This window comes from Urocampus carinirostris, chromosome 16, assembly GCF_059441175.1.
Source record: "Urocampus carinirostris isolate Australia breed hairy pipefish chromosome 16, RoL_Ucar_1.0, whole genome shotgun sequence".
In the NCBI taxonomy this organism is placed as follows: Eukaryota; Metazoa; Chordata; class Actinopteri; order Syngnathiformes; family Syngnathidae; genus Urocampus; species Urocampus carinirostris.
The window spans coordinates 35,014,005-35,040,932 of record NC_142364.1 but is presented as its reverse complement, the minus strand read 5'-3'; the positions used below and the strand labels follow the sequence as shown (position 1 = coordinate 35,040,932).

General features: G+C 43.8%; 1 protein-coding gene, 1 long non-coding RNA gene and 3 pseudogenes across 5 annotated transcripts; 4 read left to right on the top strand and 1 right to left on the bottom strand.

Annotated features, from left to right (window-relative positions):
- Window positions 1-4,690: 4,690 nt before the first annotated feature.
- LOC148351182 (uncharacterized) lies at window positions 4,691-8,381 on the bottom strand. The gene is made up of 2 exons (XR_015847131.1): window positions 8,002-8,381; window positions 4,691-5,510 (listed from the first exon to the last, which is right to left on the bottom strand). It is a non-coding gene; the product is annotated as an uncharacterized LOC148351182 (long non-coding RNA).
- A 1,404-nt stretch (window positions 8,382-9,785) lies between these two features.
- LOC148351181 (uncharacterized) lies at window positions 9,786-13,214 on the top strand. Of its 4 annotated transcripts, XM_088320327.1 has the most exons (4): window positions 9,786-12,558; window positions 12,662-12,715; window positions 12,834-13,012; window positions 13,125-13,214. In XM_088320327.1, exons 1-3 carry the CDS (start codon window positions 11,561-11,563, stop codon window positions 12,922-12,924), a joined length of 1,143 nt encoding a protein of 380 aa, XP_088176453.1. In that variant the 5' UTR covers window positions 9,786-11,560; the 3' UTR covers window positions 12,925-13,012; window positions 13,125-13,214. The 4 variants fall into 4 exon arrangements, with proteins under 4 accessions (XP_088176453.1, XP_088176454.1, XP_088176452.1 ...); XM_088320328.1 differs by having other exon boundaries at window positions 12,662-13,012; XM_088320326.1 differs by having other exon boundaries at window positions 9,786-12,715.
- Window positions 13,215-22,601: 9,387 nt separating this feature from the next.
- On the top strand, window positions 22,602-22,720 carry LOC148351180 (5S ribosomal RNA; annotated as a pseudogene).
- Window positions 22,721-24,216: 1,496 nt separating this feature from the next.
- On the top strand, window positions 24,217-24,325 carry LOC148351179 (5S ribosomal RNA; annotated as a pseudogene).
- A 520-nt stretch (window positions 24,326-24,845) lies between these two features.
- LOC148351178 (5S ribosomal RNA) lies at window positions 24,846-24,964 on the top strand (annotated as a pseudogene).
- The last annotated feature ends 1,964 nt before the right edge of the window (window positions 24,965-26,928 follow it).

Here is a 26,928-nt window from a genome sequence, read left to right as displayed (position 1 = left end):
CTAAACCCCTTCTCTATACAGTAATCCATGATCTTGCTTTCATCTACCAAGTACCACTGAAATATCTGAATTAATGTCTTTATCCAACCCCTCCACATATTTACTCTACCCTATTCATTCATCCCTGGTCGAATCCTGCTTTTCTTTTCTGCTTCCCCTCATTTATGCCACTATCCATTCTTCACTTTTCACGGGTACTGTGCCCTCGGCCCTAAAAACTGCCACTGTCACGTCCATTCTGAAAAAAACCCAAAATACTTCAATAATCTCCGCCCCATCTCCAACCTAGCATTCATATCCAAAATTAGTCTCCTCTTAACTTCATGCTCATTTCACTACCAACAGTTTATTTGAACCCTTTCAGTCTGGTTTACATCTACGCAACCCCACAAAAATCCACTCATCAAAATTACCAACGACCTCACTGCACCAGATTCCAATTTTCTCTTCGTTCTCACCTTTCCCCACATAAGTGCCGCTTTTGACACAATTTCTTCTTAGCAGACTCTCTTCACTTGACCTGACCCAAATAGTTCAATTCATACAGCACAGGCCGCACTAAATTCGTTCAAGTAAAGTCCTTTTCCTCTTACCCCTCTCCAGTCACCACAGGTGTGCCTCTCCTCTTTATAAACTCTTTACTCCCTCTAGGCCATATCCTGTTGTAAAAGGATGGGGCAGGGGTAAACCAGTGAAAGCTGTCGGGCCCTGCTGTTGAAACAGAAGAGTGTGTTGTGTCCCCCTGACCAGAGTGACTTCTTGTGTCACGTTTCATCTGACACGCCCATTTGTTGAAAAATCTTCAACTTTTTCAGCTTTGCAGTTCTAAAAAAGTGTGACTGGCAGTCTAAACAGGGCATTTTAGTGGATCTCTCTGCCTGGAACACTCAAAAAGCTGCAATCCAATGCATTATTGACAATAAATTACAAACCATACAACATACTAAAATCAAAAAACTAGCCTTTCCGGTTTGGAAATCTTCTGAATTTTCTGTCACGACCGATACAAGCAGTGGACCCAAATGTGTAATGATGAACACAATGCTTTATTGAGGGATCGGGGAAGTTGGGACGGGAGGAAAAAGTCTGTGATCTGGTGCTCGCTGGGTAGGAGGAGCGGAAAGCCCTCGCGAACAAATCGTGGTCGGAGATCGGAACAAGTCGGGTAGCCGGGACAGAAGAACGGAGCGTGGTCGAAGATCGGAACATGTCGGGTAGCCGGGACGGGAAAAGGAGCGTGGTCGGAGATCGGAACAAGTCGGGCCGCCGGGACGGGAGACGGTGTGAAGTCTGAGATGAGAACAAGTCAGGTAACCGAAGACGATCGGGAAGCCAGGGACAGGGGATCGATACAGGAAATGGGACGAAATCGAGCAAGATACAGGAACAGGTCGCGAATAGAACAGGAGTCCAAAATGCTTGGCTTGCACGTGCGGAAGTTCGGTGACAGACTGACAAGGAGTGGATGAGAATGACGTGTTTAAATAGGAAGAGGACTAATTAAGGAATGAGTGGCAGTTGTGCTGAAAGAGCGCAGGTGAGGGCAAATGACAACTCTTGACATAATCTAGATTTAGTGGGGATTTGTTGAAAAATATTCAACGTTTTTAGCTTTGCACAGTTTTGAAAAAGTGTGACTGGCAGTCTAAAAAGGGTATTTTTTGAGCGTCACTCCGCCAGAAACGCTCCAAAAAGACATAATCTAATAATAACAATAACGTTTGAAACATACATGCTAAGATCATATACAGTGGCTTGCGAAACTATTTGGCCCCCTTGAACTTTGTGACCTTTTGCCACATTTCAGGCTTCAAACATAAAGATATAAAACTGTAATTTCTTGTAAAGAACACACTTTGATATTTTAAACTTTTTACAACAAAAAAACGAAAAATTATTCAGCCCCTTTACTTTAAGTGCAGCAAACTCTGTCCAGAAGTTCAGTGAGGATCTCTGAATGATTCAATGTTGATCTAAATGTCTGTTTAAAGCACAAAGAGCATCACGAAGAACGAGGAACACGCCAGGCAGGTCCAAGAGACTGTTGTGGAGAATTTTAAAGCTGGATTTGGATACAAAAAGACTTCCCAAGCTTTTAACATCCCAAGGAGCACTGTGTAAGCAATAAGATTAAAATGGAAGGAGCATTAGAGCACTGCAAATCTACCAAGATCGGGCCGTCCCCCTAAATACAACAAGAAAACTGATCAGAGATGCAGCCAAGAGGCCCATGATTACTCTGAATGAACTGCAGAGGGCTACAGCTGAGGTGAAAGAATCTGTCTGTGGAACAACAATCAGTCGTATATTGCACAAATCTGGCCTTTATGGAAGAGTGGCAAGAAGATAGCCATTTCTGAAAGATGTCCATAAAAAGTGTTGTTTGCCACGAGCCACCTGGGAGACACACCAGACATGAGGAAGGAGGTGCTCTGGTCAGATGAGACCAAAATCTAACTTTTTGGCAACAATGCAAGACATTATGTTTGGCGTAAAAGCAGCACAGCTCATCACCCTCAACACACCATTCCCACAGTCAAACATGGTGGTGGCAGCATCATGGGTTGGGCCTGCTTTTCTTCAGCAGGGATAGGAAAGAAGGTTAAGATTGATGGGAAGATGGATGGAGCCAAATACAGGACCATTCTGGAAGAAAACCTGATGGGGTCCGCAAAACACCTGAGACTGGGACAGAGATTTGTCTTCGAACAAGACTATATATATATATATATATATATATATATATATAAACTTTCAGCTCATACAACGGTAAAACTGATCAGAGATGCAGCCAAGAGGCCCATGATCACTCTGGATGAATTGTAGAGGTCTACAGCTGAGGTGGGAGAATCTGTCCATAGGACAACAATCAGTCGTATACTGCACAAATCTGGCCTTTATGGAAGAGTGGCAAGAAGGAGACATTTCTTAAAGATATCCATAAAAAGTGTCGTTTAAAGTCTGCCACAAGCCACCTGGGAGACACACCAAACATGTGGAAGAAGTTGCTCTGGTCAGATGAGACCAAAATTGAACTTTTTGGCAACAATGCAAGACATTATGTATGGCGTAAAAGAAGCACATCTCAACCCTTAACACACCATCCCCACAGTCAAACATGGTGGTGGGCCTTCTTTTCTTCAGCAGAAACAGGGAAGATGGTTAAGATTAATGTGAAGATGGATAGAGACATACCCCAAGCGAATTTCAGCCATAATCGCTGTAAAAGGTGGCGCTACAAAATAATAAATCAATGGGGCTTAATAATTTTGCACCACCACTTTTTCGTTTCTTATTTGTTATTAAAGTTTAAAAGATCCAATAAAGTGTGTTTCACTTCAAGATTGGGTCCCACTTATTGTTGATGCATCACAAGAAATTACAGTTTTATATCTTTATGTTTGAAGTCTAAAATGTGGCAAAAGGTCACAAAGGTCTGGGGGCCAAATAGTTTCTCAAGCCACTGTACTTGCTTTCCCGGGTTAGAAATCTTATGAATATTCTATATTTAGTGGAAATTTATTGAAAAATAGTTCAACTTTTTAAGCTATGTAAAATTTTAAAAAGTGGGACTGGCATGCTAAAAAGGGCATTTTTAAGCGACTCGTATCGTGGAGCAGCCCGAGCAGTATGCCCCACAATATGTAACACAAGATGCAAGGAGTCTTGGCGTGAGAGGGAGAGCTTGTTTAATTATCCTCATCAGCGTTCTCCTTATGTCAAGCCGACTCCAACAATCCACAACACTCTCCGCCTGAAACACTCCAAACCTTCATAAACTAATAATTAAAATAACTTTTGAACCATGCATGCTAGAATAATCAAACTCTTTTTCCATGGTGGGAAAACTTGTTAAGTGAAGTAATGTTTATTTGTATAGTCCTTAATCACAAAGAGTCTCAAAGAGATGCACGGACAACAGATTACTGCAGAACATAGACTATTATCACACCATCCCCTGATCTAAAACCTGCATGACTTAAAAGCCGCTGGAACTACACCTGAGGAGGGTGATATGTTTATAATATTTAGAACTGATGGTCCAAGGACCCCAAAAAAGACCTTTAATTAGCAAACCCGGAAGCGGGTCAAACGGGCAAGTAGTTGGTTTGGCCGTATTCACCACCTGTTTAAGATTATCAAGTGACAGATCACTAAACTGGGAAAAAAAATCCCTGAGGAGCCACCATGTCACGCATCTAGAATTTGCAGACCTTTAATACGTGACATTATTAAATGGTCCTTAGATATCTATTTCCGTGTGTGTTTAATCTTCTTATTAAAGAAGACCATAAAGTCATGGGCTGAATGGATGGAACTATCTGGAATAATCTGTTGCCTTGTTAGCGATGCAACAGTGTCAAAAAGGATTTGGGGTTATTCTTTTGTGAAGCAATCACCTTCGAAAAATAGGCTGCTTTATACTTTAACAAGCTGTCGCATCAGGTTTGACGGAAAACCTCAAGCTTGGTAGTGCGCCATTTTCTTTCAGATATCCTGCAGTTTTGTTTTAGTGATCTAGTTTCATCAGTTAGCCAAGGTGTGCGACATTTAGGTCGATATTAAAGGCGTAAGGGCGCTACGGAAACCAGGACCTGGCCAGGATAGCTTTAACTCATTCATGAGTGAGTCAATAGAGCCTTTATGTAAAGGCAACAATGCAACTACTCCTGAAAGAAGAACACAGAGCTCAGAAACTATTTTATTGCGTCCGCTAAATCATTTAGTTTTTTAATACAACATTTAGCCAGCACCTCAAATGTAACTGAATAATGATCAGAAATCACGGTAGTACACTGTAACACCGTCACGTTTGAGGTCGAAACTCCTCGAGTCAGAACCAAGTCTAGCGTGTTTCCATCTTTATGAGTCGGCAAATCAATCAGTTGATTAAAACCAAATGTATCGAGACTGAAACGCAACAGTAAGTGAACTGAGTGGGGAATTCATATGAATTTTAAAGTCCCCCATAATTATTATTTTGTCTGCATAGGTTACTAGGTCAGACAACAGTTCCGAGAATTCATCTAAGAAAACTGAGTAAGGTCTTGGTGCGCGATAAAAAGTTACTACATGTCAAGTCAAGTCAAGTCACATTTATTTGTATATCCCTTAATCACAAAAATGTCTCAAAGGACTGCACAGGATTACAATTACACCATCGCCTGATCTTAAACGAACATGTGGGCAAGGAAAAACTCGAAACCTCAGCGTGAGGAACAAAGAAACCTTGAGAAGGGGCCTCACGAGTGGCAATCCAACCTTCAAGTATGAGCAGGGTGGAGTTACAGTACACAAACATAGTAAACATCAATGAAAGAGAACACTAGGTAACATGTTGAAGTTTGTCCGGGAATTGCATGACAGAAACGACGCCTCAAGCCCGTAAACTAGTCCAAACAGTCCATAACAGCAACGACGCAGCTTCCCATCTCTGCCGGCTGGACGATGCAGGCATTGACATGCTTCAGGTCAGACGCTGGTCCGCTGACTCATCTCAAATCGTCCTCCTTCATGTCACCACCAGCCAGACAGTCGGAAAAAGACAGGACAATACAAAATATGAGGTGGGCATCAATCATAAGCTTTTGAATAGAAGTGTGTCTTAAGTCTAGATTTAAAAACTTTCACTGAGGTTGCAGATCTTATCACCGGAGGCAGAGCATTCCACAGCACATAAATTGACATTAAAGAGGACCGCATGACAAGAGCCTCAAACGCCTTAAAATTATTAGAGGTACGGGAGTAAGTTTGAGTATTTTTTCAGAAATAAATGCAACACCGCCACCAATCTTTAAAGAGCGTGCTACATGACAGCTCACGTAGTCTTGAGGAGAAGCCTCTTTAATGGTAAAAACTCATCCGGTCTCAACCAAGTGTTACACCGACCAATCAGGTTAAGTTTGTGATCATGAACAAGATTACAAACAAGAAGAGCTTTGGGAGCAAGTGATCTAATATTAAAATCAAATTTTAGCTGTGCTGAATTTTTCAACTTTGTCGAAATCGTCACAAGATATCGCCGTTCGGGCGTGTTGAGTCTCAGGCGTCGGTTGACAGGCAAGATCAAAGAAGAATTATTGGTGGAATTATTCACAAATCCATCATGTTCATGTTGTTCTCTGATGTAGCTCCCTTAGCTTGGCACCATGGCCCGAGCGACAGCCCCATTTTTGTTTGCTATCCCTATGCCGTCTCTGCCGCTTTGTAAGTGAGTTGGCCACTTTCTTGCGGGATATCAAAGGTAATATAAAAAGTCGAAATTCAGACGCAGACCCAAGTGTATAAGTTCCTTCCGACTATAAGTATTATTGCCCAAGCATGTGTCCAGAAAAAGAAAGCAAAAAAGACAAAAGGACGGTAATAAGTAGAAAATTAGCTGAAGAGCTGAGAGCCGCTGCGTCCATGTGTGCCGCCATTATCAAAATCACCTGATCTTTCGATATTTTGTGGGGACTTGGTAGAAACAAAAACTAAAGTTATTTAAGTTTTGCAAAGTTTTGAAAAAGTGTGACTGGCAGGCCAAAAAGGGCTCTTCGCCTGAAACGCTCAAAAAAAGCCATAATCTAATATTGACAAAAAGTTTTGAATCATCAACTTGCTTTTCTAGGTTGGAAATCATCTCGTTTTTTATATTTAGCAAGGCTTTGGTGAAAAAAGTAAAATTTTTTGAGTGATGCTAAGTTTTACAAAGTGTAACTGGCAGTCTAAAATGGAAATCTTTGAATGTCTCTCTGTCAGAAACTTTCCAAAAAGTCATGAAATAATAATGACAACAACTTTTGAACCATGCATGCTAGAATCATAAAACTTGCTCTCCCGGGTTGGAAATCTTATGAATTTTCTAAATTTAGTGCGGTTTTGGTGAAACAAGTTTTAATTCTTGAGTTATGCAACATTTTGAAAAAGCATGACTGGCAGTCCAAAAGGGGAATTTTTTAGCGTCTCTCTGCCTGAAACGCTCAAAAAAGACACAATCTAATAATTACAATACATTTTGAACCATCAATACTACAATCAAAAAACTTGCTTTCCTGGGTTGGGAATCTTCTGAATTTGTTATATCAAGTGGAGAAAGTTAAACTTTTAGAGTTATAAAAAAATGTGACTGGCACGCTAAAAAGAGCATTTTTAAGCGACTCACCGTCTAAAATGCTCAATAAAGCCATAAATTAATAATGTAGAATAACTTTTGGACCATGGATATCAAAATCATCAAATTTGTTTTCATAGGTTGGAAATCTTCTGAATTTTCTACATTTAGTGGGGATTTTGTGAATAAAGTTAACTTTTTTAGTTATGCAAAGTTTTAAAAAGTGTGACAAGCAGTCCAAAAAGGGCATTTTTGAGCATTTCCTCATCTGAAATACTAAAAAAAAACATAATCTAATTTTTACAATAACTTATGAACCATGCATTCTAGAATCATAACATTTGCTTTCTTGGGGTGGAAATCTTCCGAAATGTTCTATATTTAGTAGGGAGTTGGTGAAAAAAGTTCAACCTTTTGAGATAATCAAGTTTGAAAAATGTGTGACAGACACGCTAAAAGTTTTTGAGCGTTCTCAAACTAAAACGCTCAAAAAAAGCCATAATTTAATAATGACAACAACCTTTGAACCATGCACGCTAGAATCATATGACTTGCTTTTTTAGGTTAGAAATTTTCTGATTCTTTAATAATTAACAGGGATTTTGTGCAAAAAGTTCAACTTTTTGAATTATGCGAACTTTAAAAAATGTCGTGATTGCCTAAGTGGAGCCACCTGGGGCAATCGTTTGGCGCGCTGGAGCGCGCTTCCTGATTGGCTGACGTTCTCCACCTAAGCTGTCTGCGTCCAGAGATGGACGTTCGAGTGTACTCTTCGTATCCCTGAATGTTTATACAGACTACAAGGTACCCAGGACTTCTCTTGCCTGATTCATGCCTGCCTCTCGTTTTTTGACCTATTTCCATTCCACGTTTTGCGACCTACTCTCCCGCCCCGGCCATCGACTTACCGGCTAAGCTGCACCTTCCGTCTCCCGTCACGGAGCTGCCATTCCGCCCGAAGAGGCTGACGACCAACAAGCGCCGACGTCCCAAGCCGGCTCCAACAACTCTTTCAAATAAAAACTCTGAAACGCTATTGGATCTGAGAGTCTGTTCTGGTCCCTGACAGAACACTCGAACCATAACATGGATCCAGCGGAGGTTTCTCTCCCCTCCTGAGAATGCGGAAATGCCGAGCAGCAATCCGCGTTACAGCGCCTACTCCACACCGAAGGCGCGGTACAGCAAATGGCCCATGATGTGTCCACCCTGGTTCAGCAAGTACAACGACACCAGCACTTGTTCGAGCAGCACCAGCAACACTGGGCAAGTTTTCCCGGTATGTTTCCACAGCAAACAACATCATCAGGGCAAAGCAACACTTCGTCAACTACCCGGCCAGGAAATCCGACTCCGCCCCTTCCCGATCAGTTCGGCACCGGCATTGTTGAACCACGAGTGGGTTCGCCGGAGAAATTCTGTGGAGACCCCGCCCTGATCCGCCCCTTCCTTGTAAATTGTCGACTGATATTTGACCTCCAGCCCTGGAATTTTGCGAACGAAGCGGCGAAAGTGGCTTATGTGATAAATCATTCGTCTGAAAGAGCCCGCCTTTGGGGAACGGCCGCATATGAATGAGGGGGCGACGGCATGCACCTCCTTTAATCTCCTGGCCCAGGAAAAGACCAAGGTTTTTGACTCTGGTTCCTCGTCGGCCGACGCCGACCGTTCGATCATGAACATCCGCCAGGGGAGACGTTCCATTGGATCGACTTTCGTACGCTAGCAGCCCAAAGTCACTGGAATGAAGAGGCGCTGGTCGACGCCTACCTCCACAGTTTGGCCGGTTACCTCAAGGATGAATTAGTATCCCACGCTCCTCCGGCAACACTTGACGAAGCTATCGACTTGACCGCCCGGATCAACCTTAGGGTTCAGGCGAGATGCCGGGAGAGGGGAAGTCCCAGCCGATTCGTCACCAGGCCAGTTCAAGAAGCAAGTAATGTACCGAACCCCTCAACCACGTCCACCACATCCTATGAGATGATGGAGGTGGATCGTACTTCCCTCTCGGTCGAAGAACGCCAGTGAAGGCGTTCCGAACGGCTTTGTTTTTACTGCGGCGGCGAAGGTCATAGGGTGGTCAATTGCCCGTTAAAAGCCAACACTCGTCAGACATAGGGCTCAGCTTTAGTTTCGTGCCCCAAGACTGATAGACCGGCCCATTTCCTTCTTTCCGGTTCATCTCAGTCCTTACATGCCCTGATCGATTCTGGCGCTGAAGCTAATATCCTTGATCTGTCCCTCGCACTCGAATTGGGGATACCTGTTAAACCCCTTCCTAATCCGGTGTCAGCCCGGGCTTTAGATGGTCACCTGTTAGGCACCATGTCTCAAATAACAGAACCCATAAAATTACAGTTGTCTGGAAATCACCGAGAGAAGATCCGATTCCATTTACTTCACTCCCAGAGCCACCCCTCGTTCTGGGTCATCCATGATTGGTTCAACACAACCCCCACTTTGACTGGCGTACTGGGTTGATACTGGAATGGGGCATGGACTGTCACCAAACCTGTCTGCGGGCCGCTCCTTACCCTGATCGTTCTTCTTCTACAAGGGCTCTACCCAATCTTTCCATTGTCCCAGTTTGTTATCACCACCTACGGGAAGTGTTCAGTAAAGCTCAGGCCTCTTCCCTACCGCCTCATAGACCTTACGACTGCGCGATTGACCTTCTGCCAGGGTCCGTCTCTACTCCTTGTCAGTTCCCGAGAGGGAGGCTATGGAGGAGTACATTTCTGATGCCTTGACGGCTGGTATTATTCGGCCCTCCTCTTCTCCAGCGGGGGCAGGGTTCTTCTTTGTCGGAAAGAAGGACGGGTCACTCCGACCCTGTATAGACTATCGAGGGCTTAATGGCATCATAGTTAAAAATCGCTATCCTTTGCCACTGCTTGCCTCTGCTTTTGAACTTCTACAGGGGGCCACGATCTTCACTAAGCTTGACCTGCGAAACGCCTACCATTTAGTCCGAATCCGGGAGGGAGATGAGTGGAAAACGGCGTTCAACACACCCACCGGCCACAACGAGTACCTGGTAATGCCATTCCGGTTAACCAACGCCCCCGCCGTTTTCCAATCTTTGATTAATGACATTTTACGAGATGTGCTCAATCGCTTTGGATTTGTGTACCTGGATGATATTTTGATTTTTTTCGAAGTCCCTTGAGGAGCACCAAAAGAATGTTCAGCTCGTTCTCCGTTGTTTCCTGGAGAACTCTCTATTTGTTAAAGCGGAGAAGTGCGAGTTCCATGCTGAGACTGTTTCGTTCCTGGGCTACATTGTGTCGGAGGGGAGCCTTCAGATGGACCCTGCCAAGGTATCAGCCGTTACCTCTTGGCCTGTCCCGAAGTCTCGCAAGAAACTTCAACAATTCCTAGGATTTGCCAACTTTTACCGGAGGTTCATAAGGAACTACAGCTCGGTGGCAGCTCCCCTCACGGCTCTCACCAGCCCTGAGGAGCCATTCCGGTGGTCCCCCGCGGCCAATGAGGCTTTCAACTGTCTAAAGAACCATTTCTCTACGGCTCCTTTACTCCAGGTACCTGACCCCGCACGCCAACTTGTAGTGGAGGTGGACGCCTCAGATGTGGGAGTGGGTGCCGTCCTGTCCCAGCGGTCGAACAAGGACCAGAAGATGCATCCGTGCGCCTTCTTTTCCCGGCGGTTATCCCTGGCCGAATGCAACTAAGATGTGGGGGATCGTGAGTTGTTGGCCGTCAAGCTAGCCCTGGAGGAATGGCGGCATTGGTTAAAGGGGGGTAACTGTGCTGTTCATAGTTTGGACAGACCACAAGAATTTGGAATGTATTAGATCGGCCAAGCGACTAAACCCACGTCAGTCACGTTGGTCCCTGTTCTTTACCCGTTTTAATTTTACCCTGTCGTATAGCATGAACATGAAGCCCGACGCCCTCTCCCGGCAATTCCAGAAGCCCGACGAGCTACCTCAGGGCCCTGCGACGGTTCTCCCGGCTTCCCGCATGGTAGCGGCTGTTTCCTGGGATATTGAAGCCCGAGTCAGAGAGGCGCTGCCTGATCAAGCCGGTTCCAGCTCCTGTCCCGAGGGTCGACTATTCATCCCCGAACCCTTAAGGTCCTTCAATGGGGGCACGATTCTCGCCTGTCTTGCCACCCGGGGTCGGCTCGGACCCACAGTTTCTTGTCCCGACATCTCTGGTGGCCTTCCATGGCTAAAGATGTACGGGAATATGTGTCAGCCTGTCAAGTGTGTGCCCAGAACAAAGCCTCTCACCAACGTCCTATTACATCCTCTGCCGGTTCCCCGCCGTGGTCCCATATCGCCATGGACTTTGTGACGGGATTGCCAGTATCTGAGGGGATGACGGCTGTACTTTCCAATGTGGACCGGTTCAGCAAGATGGTCCATTTCGTGGCATTAACCAAGCTCCCCTCCGCCAAGGAAACCGCGCTGGCAGTTCAGCAACACGTATTCCGCCTCCATGGCATCCCTCAGGATATTGTCTCAGGCCGGAGTCCCCAGTTCTCGTCCGTTTTTTGGAAGGAGTTCTTCTGTCTGCTGGGAGCCTCAGTCAGCCTCTAATCGGGGTTCCACCCTTAGTCCAACAGTCAGTCAGAGCGATTTAACCAGGATCTGGAAACAGCACTCCGCTGTATGGTCTGAACCGTTGTCTTGGGCCCGGCAATTGACATGGGTGGAGTATGCCCACAATTCTCTGGTTAGCTCCTCCACGGAAATGTCCCCCTTCCAGTGCGTGTATGGCTACCAACCTCCTATGTTCCCTAGCCAGGAAGTGGAAGCCTCCTGCCCGTCAGCTACTGCTAACGCACGGCACTGTCGACGAACCTGGGCTCGTGCCCAGGCCGCACTCCTCCGGGCAGGCAAGTCTCATTTAGTCTGGGCTAATCGACGGAGGAGTCCTGCTCCGAACTACCATGTGGGCCAGAGTGTTTGGCTTTCATCCGCTGATCTGCCACTGAGGGTTGAGTTGAGGAAACTGGCTCCTCGATTTCTAGGCCCGTTCCCCATAGAAAGAATTATCAACCCCTCAGCAGTCCGTCTCCGCCTACCAAGGTCTATGAGAGTGCACCCCACGTTTCATGTCTCCCGGATCAAGCCCGTCAGCCGGAGCCCGTTGGCACCCGAACCGCATCCTCCCCTCCTCTGCGCCTTCTGGACGGGGAACCTGTCTACACTGTGCGTCGCCTGCTCCGCTCCCGACGCAGGGGTCGGGGTTTCCAGTACTTGGTCGACTGGGAAGGATATGGTCCAGAGGAGAGGTCATGGGTCCCCACCCGGCAGATCCTGGACCGATCTCTCGTGGCGGAGTTCTATCCACTACATCCAGACCAACCAGCGCCGCGCCGTGGTCGTCCTCGTGGGTCCAATACGCCGACTCTTCCACCTGCGGACCCACCCTCTGCCGCCCCTCAGGATGCTGACGATGGGGTGTCCATCCATTCAGAGGAATTCTGAGAGGTACTGTGCTGTAACATATTTTTCTGTTTACCTGTGGGGTTTTTTTTCTGTTCTAACCGGCAGATTGTTTATCTGTTCCTGGGGATCGCCGGTGTGGTATCAGTGGACGTTCTGTGGCTCGTCGAAGGACTACTGGACGCACAGTTCTGGATTATCGGTGACATATTTTTTGGGATTACTTGTGACTTGCCTGTGACTTTTTGTTCCTTTGGATTGTCTGTGTTTCTCTGTGACGTGTCTTGGATTAATTTTTTTGGGGGGGGGGACTTCTGGAGCCATCCCTTGAAGGGGGGTTTCTGTCGTGATTGCCTAAGTGGAGCCACCTGGGGCAATCGTTTGGCGTGCTGGAGCGCACTTCCTGATTAGCTGACGTTCTCCACTTAAGCTGTCTGCGTCCAGAGATGGACGTTCGAGTGTACTCTTCGTATCCCTGAGTGTTTCTCCAGACTACAAGGTACCCAGGACTTCTCTTGCCTGATTCATGCCTGCCTCTCGTTTTTTGACCTATTTTCGTTCCACGTTTTGCGACCTACTCTCCCGCCCTGGCCACCGACTTACCGGCTAAGCTGCACCTTCCGTCTCCCGTCATGGAGCTGCCATTCCGCTCGAAGAGGCTGACGACCAACAAGCGCCGACGTCCCAAGCCGCCTCCAACAACTCTTTCAAATAAAAACTCTGAAACTAATGCTTTTGGATCCGAGAGTCTGTTCTGGTCCCTGACAAAAAAATGTGTGACTGGCAGGCTAAAAAAGGGCATTTTTGAGTGTCTTTCTGCCTGAAACGCTCAAAAAAGCCATAATCTAATCATAAAAATAACTTTTGAACCATGCATGCTAGAATCATAGAACTTGTTGAATTTTAGTTGGGATTTGGTGAAGAAAGTGCTTCCTTTTGGAGTTGTCTCAGTGGTGAATGATCCGAATAGGAGTTTCTCCAATAGTTAACAAATTCACTGGTGGTTGTTGTTGGCCTATTCATTGCCGGGGACTGCAGAACACCCCTGACTTTGCCCACCAGAGGACATTTAATTGCATAGGGGGTGGGTTGGGTTTCAATGCCTTTAAAAATACCATGAATACATGCTACACCGCTAGTTAGCTGGAGGACCATTGTGCCCACCAGTCTGTTTTTTTTCACACAACTTTACTACTTACTTGGAATTGAGCAATAGTAAGTGCTACTTTACGGGGCATTATCACACAGACATGAGCTTTGAGCAGAACCAAATCAAATGGCTTTTGTAGAGGTTCTCCAGCAAGGAAAAACCCAAATCATTCCTTTTTGTATGGTTTTGTTTTATTTCAATACCATTTGGCTAATTTGTCACCAAAATTGCTCCGACTAAAGCACTCATTAGTGGTTCTTCGGGTATTTCTGTTGACTTTGACGGCATTTCAGAAATGAACATTTCTTCTTTTGTGACAAGCTTCAGATGTCCAAAAGTGAAAATATCTATCTCAAAATTATTTCAATTACTGCAGGGTTTTCCATTGTCTTACATTCTATCTTTTTTTTATTTTTATTTTGGTTAACACTGGAAGCACTGACTAAAACTATTTCTGCAGTAAGTGCTTTTGTTGGGCTCGTGTTGCCGCACCACTGCCTTGCCCCATTCATGGAAGCTTGGCTAAGCTGTTGATTAAGGAAGAACTACTCGCTATATGCTGTTGCATAACTTGGATTATTTAATTAGCAAACTGTGATGCCCAAAAAGTTGCTCTGATATTTTTAATTCTCATAAGTGATTCCTTTAAGGGTTGTCCCAGCTGCGAACGATCCGATGGGGCTGTTTTTCCAATTGATAACAATCCACAGGTCAGTGTTGATGGCCTATTCATAGTTCGGGGGACTGCAGAACACTCCTGGACATTCATATGCATGGGAGGCGGGGTTCAGTTTTAATGCCTTCAAAGAGTCCCATCATCCATTCATCCATCCATTGTCTTCCGCTTATCCGGGGTCAGGTGTCGGGGGCAGCAGCCTTAACAGGGAAGCCCAGACGTCCCTATCCCCAGCCACTTCTTCCAGCTCTTCCGACGTGATCCTGAGGCGTTCCCAGGCCAGCCTAGAGACATAGTCTCTCCAGCATGTCCTGGGTCGCCCCCGGGGCCTCCTGCCGGTGGGACATGCCCGGAATACCTCCCAAGGGAGGCGTCCAGGAGGCATCCTTATCAGATGCCCAGCCACCTCAACTGGCTCCTGTCAATGCGGAGTAGCAGTGTCTACACAGAGTCCCTCCCAGATGACTGAGCTTCTCACCTTATCTCTAAGGAAGAACCCAGACACCCTTCGGAGGAAACTCATTTCAGCCACTTGTGTTCTTTCGGTCATAACCCACAGCTCATGACCATAAGTGAGGGTAGGAACGTAGATCGACCGGTAGATAAAGAGCTTTGCCTTTCGACTCAGCTCCCTTTTTACCACAACGGACCAGTACAGGGTCTGAATGACGGCAGGAGCTGCACGGACCAGTCTGTTGATCTTCCGTTCCGTCTTACCCTCACTCGTGAACAAGACCCCAAGATACTTGAACTCCTCCACTTAGGGTAAGATCTCATCCCCAACCTTGAGAGAGCCACACTGCTCCTTCTGAATCCGAGATTTGACCTCCAGGCGGACCCTCCTCCCCAGTACCCCTGAAGAGACCTTACCAGGGAGGCTGAGAAGTTTGATTCCCCTGTAGTGGGAACACACTATCCGGTCCCCCTTCTTAAAGAGGGGAGCCACCACCCCAGTCTGCCAGTCCAGAGCCACTATCCCCGATGTCCACGCGATGTTGCAGAGGCATGTCAACCATGACACGCCCACAACATCCAGAGCTTTAATGGCTCCGGGTGGATCTCATCGAACCCCAGGGCCCTGCCATCGAGGAGCTTTTTGACCACCTCAGTGACTTCAACCCCAGAGATATGAGTGCCCAACTCAGAGTCCTCTGGCTCTACTTCCCCAGAGGAAGACGTGTCGGTGGGATTGAGGAGGTCTTCAAAGTACTCTGCTCACTGATTCACAACGTCCCGGGTCGAGGTCAGCAGCGCCCCATCGCCACTATACACATTGTCGATGGTACACCGCTTCACCCCACTAAGACGCCGAATGGTGGACCAGAACTTTTCGAAGCCGTTCGGAAGTGGCCTTTCATGGCCTTGCCAAACTCCTCCCATGCCCGAGTTTTTTCCTCAGCAAGTGCCGGAGCCCTATTCCGCTTGGCCAGCTGATACCTGCCAGGTGCTTCCAGAGTCCCAAAGGCCAGGAAGGCCCGATAAGACTCTTTCTTCAGCTTAATAGCATCCCTCACCGCCGGTGACCACCAACGGGTCTGAGGGTCGCCGCCGCGGCAGGCACCTACTACCTTACGGCCACACATCCGATCAGCTGCCTTGACAATGGAGGCGCGGAACATGGTCCACTCGGACTCAATGTCCCCCGCCTCCATTGGGACATTGGCAAAGCTCTGCTGGAGGTGTGAATTGAAACTTCTTATGACAGGAGATTCTGCTAGCCGTTCGGCAGACCCTCACAACACGCTTGGGTCTGCCGGGTCGGACCAGCATCTTCCCCCAACATCGGAGACAACTCACCACCAGGTGGTGATCAGTTGACAGCTCCGCCCCTCTCTTCACCCGAGTGTCCAGATCATGCGGCCGCAGGTCTGACGAAACGACTAAAAAGTAGATCACCAAACTACGGCCTAGGGTGTCCTGGTGCCAAGTGCACATATAGACAGTGGTGCAAGGGACTCCAAGAAGGGTGGGTACTCTTAACTGCTATTTGGTGCATAAGCACAAACAACAGTCAGGACCCGTCCCCCCATCCGAAGCCAGAGGGAGGCTACTTTTTCTCTGCCTGAAACCCTTAAAAAAGCCTAATCTAATAACGACAATATCTTTTGAACCATAGATTTTAGAATCATGAAACTTGCTTTCCTGGATTGGAAAACTTCAGAAATTTCTACAATAAATGGGGATTTGGAGAAAAATTTCAACTTTTTGAGCCATAAAAAGTTTTTAAAAAGTCTTAATGGTCCATTTTGAATGTATATAAGCCGGAGTAGGCCAGAAAAACTATTTTCTAATGATAATGACCCCTGCAGGCACCATGAGGGAATGCAGGCTCTGTGTGGGGAAGTTTGCGTTGGCTCGGATTGAAGCCATGATTCCCTGCAGGTTAAACATCAACTATGTCCAACCACCACCCAGAAAATCAATGTCATATGACAATGAATTTTGGACCATACATGCTGGAGGCAGAAATTGCTTTCCCAGCTTGGAAAGCATCAAAAGATTATGTAATTATTGGGGATTTGCTGATAAAAGTTCATAGAGTTTTAATAAAATTGGACTCTCTAAAATCAGTGAATTTGAGCAGACATATATCAGATGAAACAGCCAAAAAGCCATAATTTAAGAATAACAATAACCTTTCCGGACAAATTTTCAACATGTTACCTAGTGTTTACTATGTTTGTGTACTGTAATGTTAAATGTAAATTACCCTGGTCATCCTGAAAGGGGGATACCACTTGTGAGGTCCCTTCTCAAGGTGTCTCTTTTTCCTCACGCTGAGGTTTTGAGTTGTTCCTTGCCCGCATGTTTGTTTAAGATCAGGTAATTGTGTCATTGTAATCCTGTGCAGTCCTTTGAGACATTTTTGTGATTAAGGGCTATAAAAATAAATTTGACTTGACTGGACTTGACTAACCTTTGACCCATACAAGCTAGAATCATAAATCTTGATCTGATATTTGATCTTATATTTGTTCAGATTTGGTGGAGATTTGTTGACAAAAGTTAATTTGTTTTAGTTTTACAAATTTTAAAAAAAATGTGACTAGACTAGAAGTTGATTTTTTGCATCTCTCACTTTGAAGAAGCCAAAAAAGCAATTATCCAATTATAACGATACATTTTCAACCATTTAAGTTAGAATCATAAAACTTGCTTTCCTGGGTAGGAAATCTTCTGAATTTATTTTTTTTGGGGCCGTATGTTGAAAAAAAATTAACTTTTTGACTCCTGCAAAGATTTTAAAAAGTGTGACTGGCAATCAATGTTCCCTCTAATTTTCCACAGGTCTGAGCGTTCACACAAAGTCGGTGAGCAACGCTTGAAACAACAGTGAGTAACTACAATCCCAAGTGTGGCAAGATAATTAATTATCAAACATGTCCAAAACTTGACATCAAGTTACATTTTCTTTTGAATTAATTAACTCATGTACTATTGCAAACGTTGTTTGTTCTTACAATTCTTACAATTCTTTCACAAGATACCCATTTCTTTTTATTTCCTGATCCTGATATATTTTGTCGCATAATATTAACATGTTTGGGGGCTTATTTAGTCGGTTGTAAGATACAGAACTGTACGTAATCACATTTTTTAGTGGAAGTACAATGATGGCAACAAGATTCACTTGATATAATTGGAAATTATTTGAATCCAACACAAACTTTTTCTTCTTTTTCCATGTTTTTTTCTACTTTTTTTTTAAATTCCTTTAAAAAAATCACATTGTGTTTATTTTTTTCTGAGCTGTTACTTTTTTCTTTTTGTTTTCTGTTTACTTTTTTCCTACATTTCTTACTTTACTTTATTTTTGGCTGTTTTCTTAATTTTTCATTCTTTTTTATATCTTCTTTTTGTTTCTTTCTTCTCAGTTTTTCACTACTTTTTTCATTTTGGTATTTTTTTCTTTTTTGTTCTATTCCTCCATTACTTTAAGTCATTTTGTGCATAATGTTACATAATATTTGGTCATGTTGGGATTAAAGAAGCAAAAACAACCTGAAGAGCCGGTTTCTTTCAGTGAGCCGAGCCGAAGAAGCCGGTTCTCGACAAACTTTACTGACTTTACTTTTCAACTTCGTTTGACATTAACTTTAAAATACCGCATTTAGGACACAACGTCAGGGGAACCCGTGTATTTTTACCTTCATGTACTGTAACTTTGACTTAAGTCACTTCTTAATTAGTAATTTTGGGCCCTCATTTTTGTGCGCTAGCTAGATTTTCTTGTGCACTGAGAATGTGCGAGCAGTGCGCAATTGCACACACGTGCAGCTTAGAGGGAACACCGCTGGCAATCTAACAAGGGTATTTTTGAGCGTGTCTCTGCCTAAAACCTTCTAAAAAGCCATAATCTAATAATGACAATGACTTTTGAACCATAAATGCAAAAATCATAAAAATTCTGATTTTTTTTTTTTTTTTTGGTAGAGATTTGTTGACAAAAGTTAATTTGTTTTAGCTTTGCTCAGTTTAAAAACAATGGGACTGGTAGAAGGTGAATTTAAGTGTCTCTCAGCCTGACCAAGCCAAAATAAGAAATTATCTAATAATGACAATAATTTTTCAACCATTTCTGTTAGAATCATAAAACTTGCTTTCCCTGGAAGGAAAATATTCTGAATTTATTTTTTTGGGCCATACGGTGAAAAAAAAAACTTTTTTGACTCTTGCAAAGTTTTTAAAAAGTGTGATTGGCAATCTAAAAAGGATATTTTTGAGCGTGTCTCTGCCTGAAACCTTCAAAAAAGCCATAATCTAATAATGACAATGACTTTTGAACCATGCATGATAGAATCATTAAAATTGCTTTCCTGGGTTGGAAAACTTCAAAATGTTCTATATTATATGGGGATTTGGAAAAAACAAATAATCTTTTTGAGTTATGCAAAGTTTTTGAAAAGTCTGACTGAGAGTGTAAAACAGCCTGAGGAGGTCAGAAAAGTCATTTTCAAATAATAGTGCCCCCCCCCCAGGCATTATGGGGCAATGCAGGCTCTGGGTAAGGAGGTTTGTGGTGGCTGGGATTGAACCCATGATTCTTGAACTGAGGGCGTGCATGTTAACCACCACCCAAAAAAACCATTGACATAGAATGACAATGAATTGGTTTAAGATCAGGTCATTGTGTAATTTTGTAACTGTAATCCTGTGCAGTCCTTTGAGACATTTTTGTGATTAAGGGCTATATAAATAAATTTGACTTTGACTTGACTTGAATTATGGACCACACATGCTGGAGTCAGAAATTGCTTTCCCAGCTTGGAAAGCATCACAGGTTAATGTAATTATTAGAGATTTGTTGATAAAAGTTCATATATTTTTAAGAAATTGGACTGTTTAAAAACAGCTAATTTGAGCAGACGTCTCTCAGCCGGAAACAGCCAAAAAGCCACCATCTAATAATAGCTATAACCACTGACCTATAAATGCAAAAATCATAAAACTTCTGATATTTTTTTTATTTGGTATAATTTGTTGATAAAAGTTCATTTGTTTAAGTTTTGCTCAGTTAAAAAAAAGTGACTAGCTAGAAGATGAATTTAAGCGTCTCTCAGCCTGAAGAAGCCTAAAAAGCAATTATCTAATAATGACAATAATTTTTCAACCATTTCTGTTGGATTTATAAAACTTGCTTTCCCGAGTTGGAAAACTACTGAATTTTACATATTTAGTGCAGGAATGGTGGAAAAAGTTCAACTTTTTTAGTTATGCAAACTTTTAAAAAAGTGTTACTGGCAGCCTAAATACCCCTTTATTATGCGTTGCTCAGCCTAAATTGTTCAAAAACAACATCATTTAATAATGACAATAACTTTGTAACCATGCATGCTAGGTCCATAACACTAACCCTAACCATAACCCTAATATTAACCCTAAACCTAATCCTAAACCTAACCATAACCCTAATCTCTCCGCCTGAAACAGCGAAAAACAAAAAAAAAATAATAATGACAATAACTTTTCAACCATGCATGCTAGAATCATAAAACTTGCTTTCCCAGGTTGGAAGACTTGTGAATTATACATATTTAGTGCAGGAATGGTGAAAAAATTTCAACTTTTTTAGTTATGCAAACTTTTAAAAAAGTGTGACTGGCAACCTAAATCCCCCTTTATTGTGCTTTTCTCAGCCTGAAACGTTCAAAAAACGCATCATTTAATAATGACAATAGCTTTGTAACCATACATGCCAGAATCATAAAACTTGCTTTCCCGGGTTGGAAAATTTGTGAATTTTACATATTTAGTGCAGGAATGGCGAAAAACGTTCAACTTTTTTAGTTATGCAAATTTTTAAAAAAGTGTTACTGGCAGCCTAAATACCCCTTTATTGTGCTTTTCTCATCCTGAAACGTTCAAAAACCGCATCATTTAATAATGACAATAACTTTGTAACCATACATGCTAGAATCATAAAACTTGCTTTCCCGGTTCTCGTCCGATCTCAGAAGCTAAGCAGGGTCGGGCCTGGTTAGTACTTGGATGGGAGACTGACTGGAAATACCAGATGCTGTAAGCTTTTTACTTCCTGCAAGTTTTTGGTATTTTTTCGGGCTCTGAGAAGCCCCTTTTGGACGGATACAGCATTCTTTCACAACCTGTTTGCAAAACAAATAAATGAAGAATACGCACATATTAAAAAAAAAAAAAAAAAAAAAAAAAAAAAAAAAAAAAATCACAACCTACCTCGGAAGTTAAGTAGGGTCAGGCCTGGTTAGTACTTGGATGGGAGACTGCCTGGGAATACCAGTTGCTGTAAGCTTTTTACTTCCTGCAAATTTTTGATATTTTTTTTCGGCCTCGAAGCGGCCCCTTTTGAATGGATACGGCATTCTTTCACAGCCTGTTTGCAAAACAAATAAATGAAGAAGATATGCACAGATTAAAACAATGTTGTTTTATAAATGGCTACCCCTCTTGCCAAACAGTAGCGCTGCAACTTCCGCATCGTTGATTATCTCATCTCATCTCATCAACTGCACCGTTTATCCTCTGTAGGGTCGCGGGGGTACTGGAGCCCATCCCAGCAATCATCGGGCAGTGGGCAGGGGACACCCTGAACTGCTTGCCAGGGCACACAGGGACAGAAAACTCACTCAGTCACACCTAGGGACAGTTTGGACCGGCCAATTCACCTAAAATGCATGTCTTTGGAATGTGGGAGGAAACCGGAGTGCCCGGATGAAACCCAAGCGAGCACGGGGAGAACATAAAAACTCCGCACAGTAAGGCTGGGAGCTGGATCCGAACCCACGCAGGAGGTTCCCACGACCTCAGAACTGTGCCGCACACGCACTAACATCTGCGCTGCCGTGCTGCCCATCGTTGATTATAAATACTGAAAATTCGCCACTATTTTTCGCTTACGACCATAGTGCCCTGAACATGCCCGACCTCTTCCCATCTCAGAAGCTAGGCAGGTTTGGGCCTGGTTAGTTGTTGGATGGGAGACTTCCTGGGAATACCAGGTGCTGTATGCTTTTTACTTGCTGCCAGTTTTTGGTATTGTTTCGGCCTCCGAGCGGCCCCTCTTGGAGAGATATGGCATTTTTTCACAACCTTTTTGCAAAACAAATAAATGAAGAAATACGCACTTATTAAACCCTGTTTCAGTAGCCTAGATGGTAAGGCGCCCGCTTTGAGACTGGGAGGTTCAGGTTCGCGCCCCGGCCGAGTCATTCCTAAGACTTAAAAAGTGGTCGGCGGCGCCCTCTGTTGGCTGCGGCTGCATCGGCTCGCTACAACGGGTCAGGTGCAATCGACATTTCGTTCTGTGTACATTGTTACACAGAATGACAATACAAGGAAATTATTATTATTATTATTATTGTTATGTAAATGGCTACCCCTCTTGGCAAACAGTGACGCTTCAATTTCCACAGTGTTGATTATAAATACTAAAATCTCGCCCGTCTCTTTCGCTCACGGCCATACCACCCTGAACGAGCCGGATTTCGTTCGTTCTAAGAAGCTAAGCAGGGTCGGTCCTGGTTGGTACTTGGACCGCCTGGGAATACAACATGCTGTAGGCTTTTTACTTCCCTCAAATTTTTGATATTTTCGTCGGTCTCGGAGCGGCCCCTTTTGGACGGATACGGCATTTTTTCACAACCTGTTTGCAAAACAAAAAAAATTAAGAAAAACTCACATATTAAACCAATGTTGTTTTATAAATGGCTACCCCTCTTGACAAACAGTGGTGCTGCAACTTCCGCAATGTTGATTATAAAGACTGAAATATCGCCCCTTTCTTTCGCTTACGGCTATACTACCCTGAACACGCCCGATCTCGTTTGTTCTTGGAAGCTAAGCAGGGTCGGTTCTGGTTAGTACTTGGATGAGATACCGCCTAGTAATACCAGGTGCTGTACGCTTTTTACTTCCTGCAAATTTTTGATATTTTCGTCGGTCTCGGAGCGGCCCCTTTTGGACGGATACGGATTTTTTTCACAACCTGTTTGCAAAACAAAAAAATGAAGAAATACGCACAGATTAAACCAATGTTGTTTTATAAATGGATACCCCTCTTGACAAACAGTGGCACTGCAACTTCCGCAGTGTTGATAATAAATAGAGTGCTTCGAGGTCCTAAGATTACCCACAATGCATTGCTGGCGGGCATTTTGGAAGTCAACAAAGCGTTTCACTTCATTGTTATTGTTCAGCGAACCAGTTAGATTCTACATTGTAATGCAGAATACGTGCATTATTGTTGGCTGTTGTAGCCAAGGGGAAAAGGGTGGGAAGGGGTTCTTTAGACTTCCGAAGTGTGTTTACAATCAGGGGATTGAAGCTCAGGAGAAAAGTGAACGGCGAAGACGAATGTGGCTGGCAGCTATCAACCGGTCGAATTTGCCAAAGCTTGATTGTGTTCGTGTTTGTTCTGACCACTTTCTGACAGGTAAGTTGAATTATTTATGATTTAGAAATACATTTTAAAAAGGTTATGGGACATGTGTACTTCATGACAACAGCTCGACGACCCCAAAGTACTTTTATAACATATATGTGAGGTATTTCGCCGAAAACGACATTTAAAAACCGAACAAAACTCAGTTTCTCATTCGTACACTATTTTGGTGGAGAAATTCAACGCGGTTTCAGGGAAAGAGAGTCTCCTTTCCTCGGTCAACTCGCGTCAATAGAGGATTTAAAGCCCCCGAAAGCTAAGCTAACTTAGCCACCGGTGCGCCGTTCGGAGAAGCGTTGCCTTTCCCGGTTTGTTCAACATAGAACAAAAGGGAAGCAACATGAGAACAACATTCCCCTAAACCTGCAACACAGTTGCAATGGGCACACAGAATCGATGATGACTTGTCAACAATGATCCATGGTTGTAAACTTGGCTGAGACAAACTCTGAGAATGTAGAACTTTCCCTTTCACAATCTTGTTTTCATCACCTTCGCTTGTGTGCACAGACGCATCCCGAACCCAACCAGACACAAATCTGTCGTAGGCTTCCATACTTTTGTAATTTTGAAAATCCTTCACTTCACAAAAGGGACTTGGGTGGAAAATAAGATACTTAACAAGTTCGATGTAAGTCACACACGGCAACAAATCGGGATCAGTCCTTGTTTTTAATTTTGCAGGGATCCAATTTTCCAATAAAATGCAACTTCGCAGCGTACCGCTCGCGTGCTTGCTTGTCTAAACTCTCCACGTAGTTTTCCATAGTGTTGATGGACAAAATCCGTACACAAACGAAGCTAGTTGAGTAAATAAATAGACAAACTGAGTAAATATTTGCTCCTCTCGCTATCACCGCTTGTAATCGACTGACTTCCGAAATGGCGGCACGAAGCCGTGTTACTATTTTTAGCACAAAGCTCGGAGCCCTCTACACTGAAAATTTGCCAGTATCTTCTGCTTACGGCCATACTACCCTGAACACGCCCGATCCCGGAAACTAAGCAGGGTTGGGCCTGGTTAGTACTTGGATGGGACTCTGCCTGGGAATACCAGGTGTTGTAAGCTGTATACTTCCAGCAAATTCTTTATATCTTCTTCGGCCTCGGAGCGGCCCCTTTTGGACGGATAGGGCATTCTTTCAAAACCTGTTTGCAAAACAAAAAAATGAAGAAATACGCACAGATTAAACCAATGTTGTTTTATAAATGGCTACCCCTCTTGACAAACAGTGGCGCTGCAACTTCCGCAGTGTTGATTATAAATACTGAAAATTCGCCAGTCTCTTTCGGTTACGGCCATACTACCCTGAACACGTTAGTACTTGGATGGGAGACTGCCTGTGAATACCAGGTGATGTAAGCTTTTTACCTGCTGCCAGTTTTTGGTATTTTTTCGGCCTCGGAGCGGCCCCTTATGGACAGATGCGGCATTCTTTCACAACCTGTTTGCAAAACAAATAAATGAAGAAATATGCACATATGAAACCCCTTTTGTTTTATAGATGGCTACTCTTCTTGGCAAACAGTGGCGCTGCAACTTCTGCAGTGTTATATATAAATACTGAAAATTCAGCGTTTTTTTTTTTGCTTACGGCCATACTACCCTGAACACGCCCGACCTCGTCTGATCTCGGAAGTTAAGCAGGGTCGGGCCTGGTTAGTACTTGGACAGGAGACCGCCTGGGAATACCAGGTGCTGAAAGCTTTTTACTTCCTGCAAGTTTTTGGTATTTTTTCGGCCTCCGAGAAGCCCCTTTTGGACGGATACGGCATTCTTTCGCAACCTGTTTGCAAAACAAATAAATGAAGAAATAGGCACATATTAAACTCCTGTTGTTTTATAAATGGCTACCCCTCTTGGTAAACAGTGGCGCTGCAACTTCTGCAGTGTTGATTATAAATACTAAATATTCTCCTCTTCTTTTCGCTTACGGCCATACTACCCTGAACACGCCCGATCACAACCTACCTCGGAAGTTAAGTAGGGTCGGGCCTGATTAGTACTTATGTAACGGGTGTAATAATAACTTTTATTTTATTGAAATTCCTGCTAAAATATGTGTATAGTTTTTGGTAAATGTCCTGCAATGCTGAGTCCAACAGTGCCATCTGCTGGTATGGGGTGGGGTTTGGTTTTGGCTTCTAACATGTGACCAGGAGGCGGGGTTTTGTCAGTTTAACCAGAGTACTACAAAGAGATCAAAGAGATCAAACCCAGCAGAAAAAGCTAATGTTGTGACTCATCCATTTGCAGAAACTGTAATAATAAAAACCTCATCATCCAGTCCAGCGTGAATGTGGATCTTTGGTGGGACACGTACAACGCGGTTACATTGGTGCCGTGATACTGTACCAGTTTTCGTGTCCTCTTTTTCATCAGTATTTGCCTTTTTGGCATGTGATTTTTTTTCTTTTTAGTGTAGCACTCCCATATTTAGCAGAATTTCAGGGGGGTGTATGTAACGGGTGTAATAATAACTTTTATTTTATTGAAATTCCTGCTAAAATATGTGTATAGTTTTTGGTAAATGTCCTGCAATGCTGAGTCCAACAGGGCCATCTGCTGGTATGGGGTGGGGTTTGGTTTTGGCTTCTAACATGTGACCAGGAGGCGGGGTTTTGTCAGTTTAACCAGAGTACTACAAAGAGATCAAAGAGATCAAACCCAGCAGAAAAAGCTAATGTTGTGACTCATCCATTTGCAGAAACTGTAATAATAAAAACCTCATCATCCAGTCCAGCGTGAATGTGGATCTTTGGTGGGACACGTACAACGCGGTTACACTTGGATGGGAGACCGCCTGGGAATACCAGTTGCTGTAAGCTTTTTACTTCCTGCAAATTTTTGATATTTTTTTCGGCCTCGAAGCGGCCCCTTTTGAATGGATACGGCATTCTTTCACAACCTGTTTGCAAAACAAATAAATGAAGAAATACGAACATATTGAACCCCTGTTGTTTTATAAATGGCTACCCCTCTTGGTAAACAGTGCCGCTTCAACTTCTGCAGTGTTGATTATAAATACTGATACCATTTTGATCAATCACAAGAGATAAAAATGTGTCTGGCAAAGAGCCAGTTGCCGTATTGTGCTTCCAAGAGCCCTTTCATAGAGCCCTATCGTTCTTAAAAGACCCATCAGATTTGTCCACTGGAACCTCCAGAAGTATATAGAAGACTAAACCCATCGGTGTAGATTCGCAGCACTCAATCTAGCGTGACTACGTGGCGCCCATATTAGGTAAGTCAACGTCCCTGTAAAGGCAATGTAGGTACGATAGAGTGCTTCGAAGTCCTAAGATTACCCACAATGCATTGCTGGCAGCCATTTTGGAAGTCCACAAAGCTTTTCACTTCATTGTTATTGTTCAGCAAACCAGTTAGATTCTACATTGTAATGCCGAATACGTGCGTTATTGTTGGCTGTTGTAGCCGAGGGGAAAAGGGTGGGAAGGGCTTCTTTAGACTTCCGAAGTGTGTTTACAATCAGGGGATTGAAGCTCAGGAGAAAAGTGAACGGCGAAGACGAATGTGGCTGGCAGCTATCAACCGGTCGAATTTGCCAAAGCTTGACTGTGTTCGTGTTTGTTCTGACCACTTTTTGACAGGTAAATTGAATTATTTATGATGTAGAAATAAATTTTAAAAAGGTTATGGGACATGAGTAC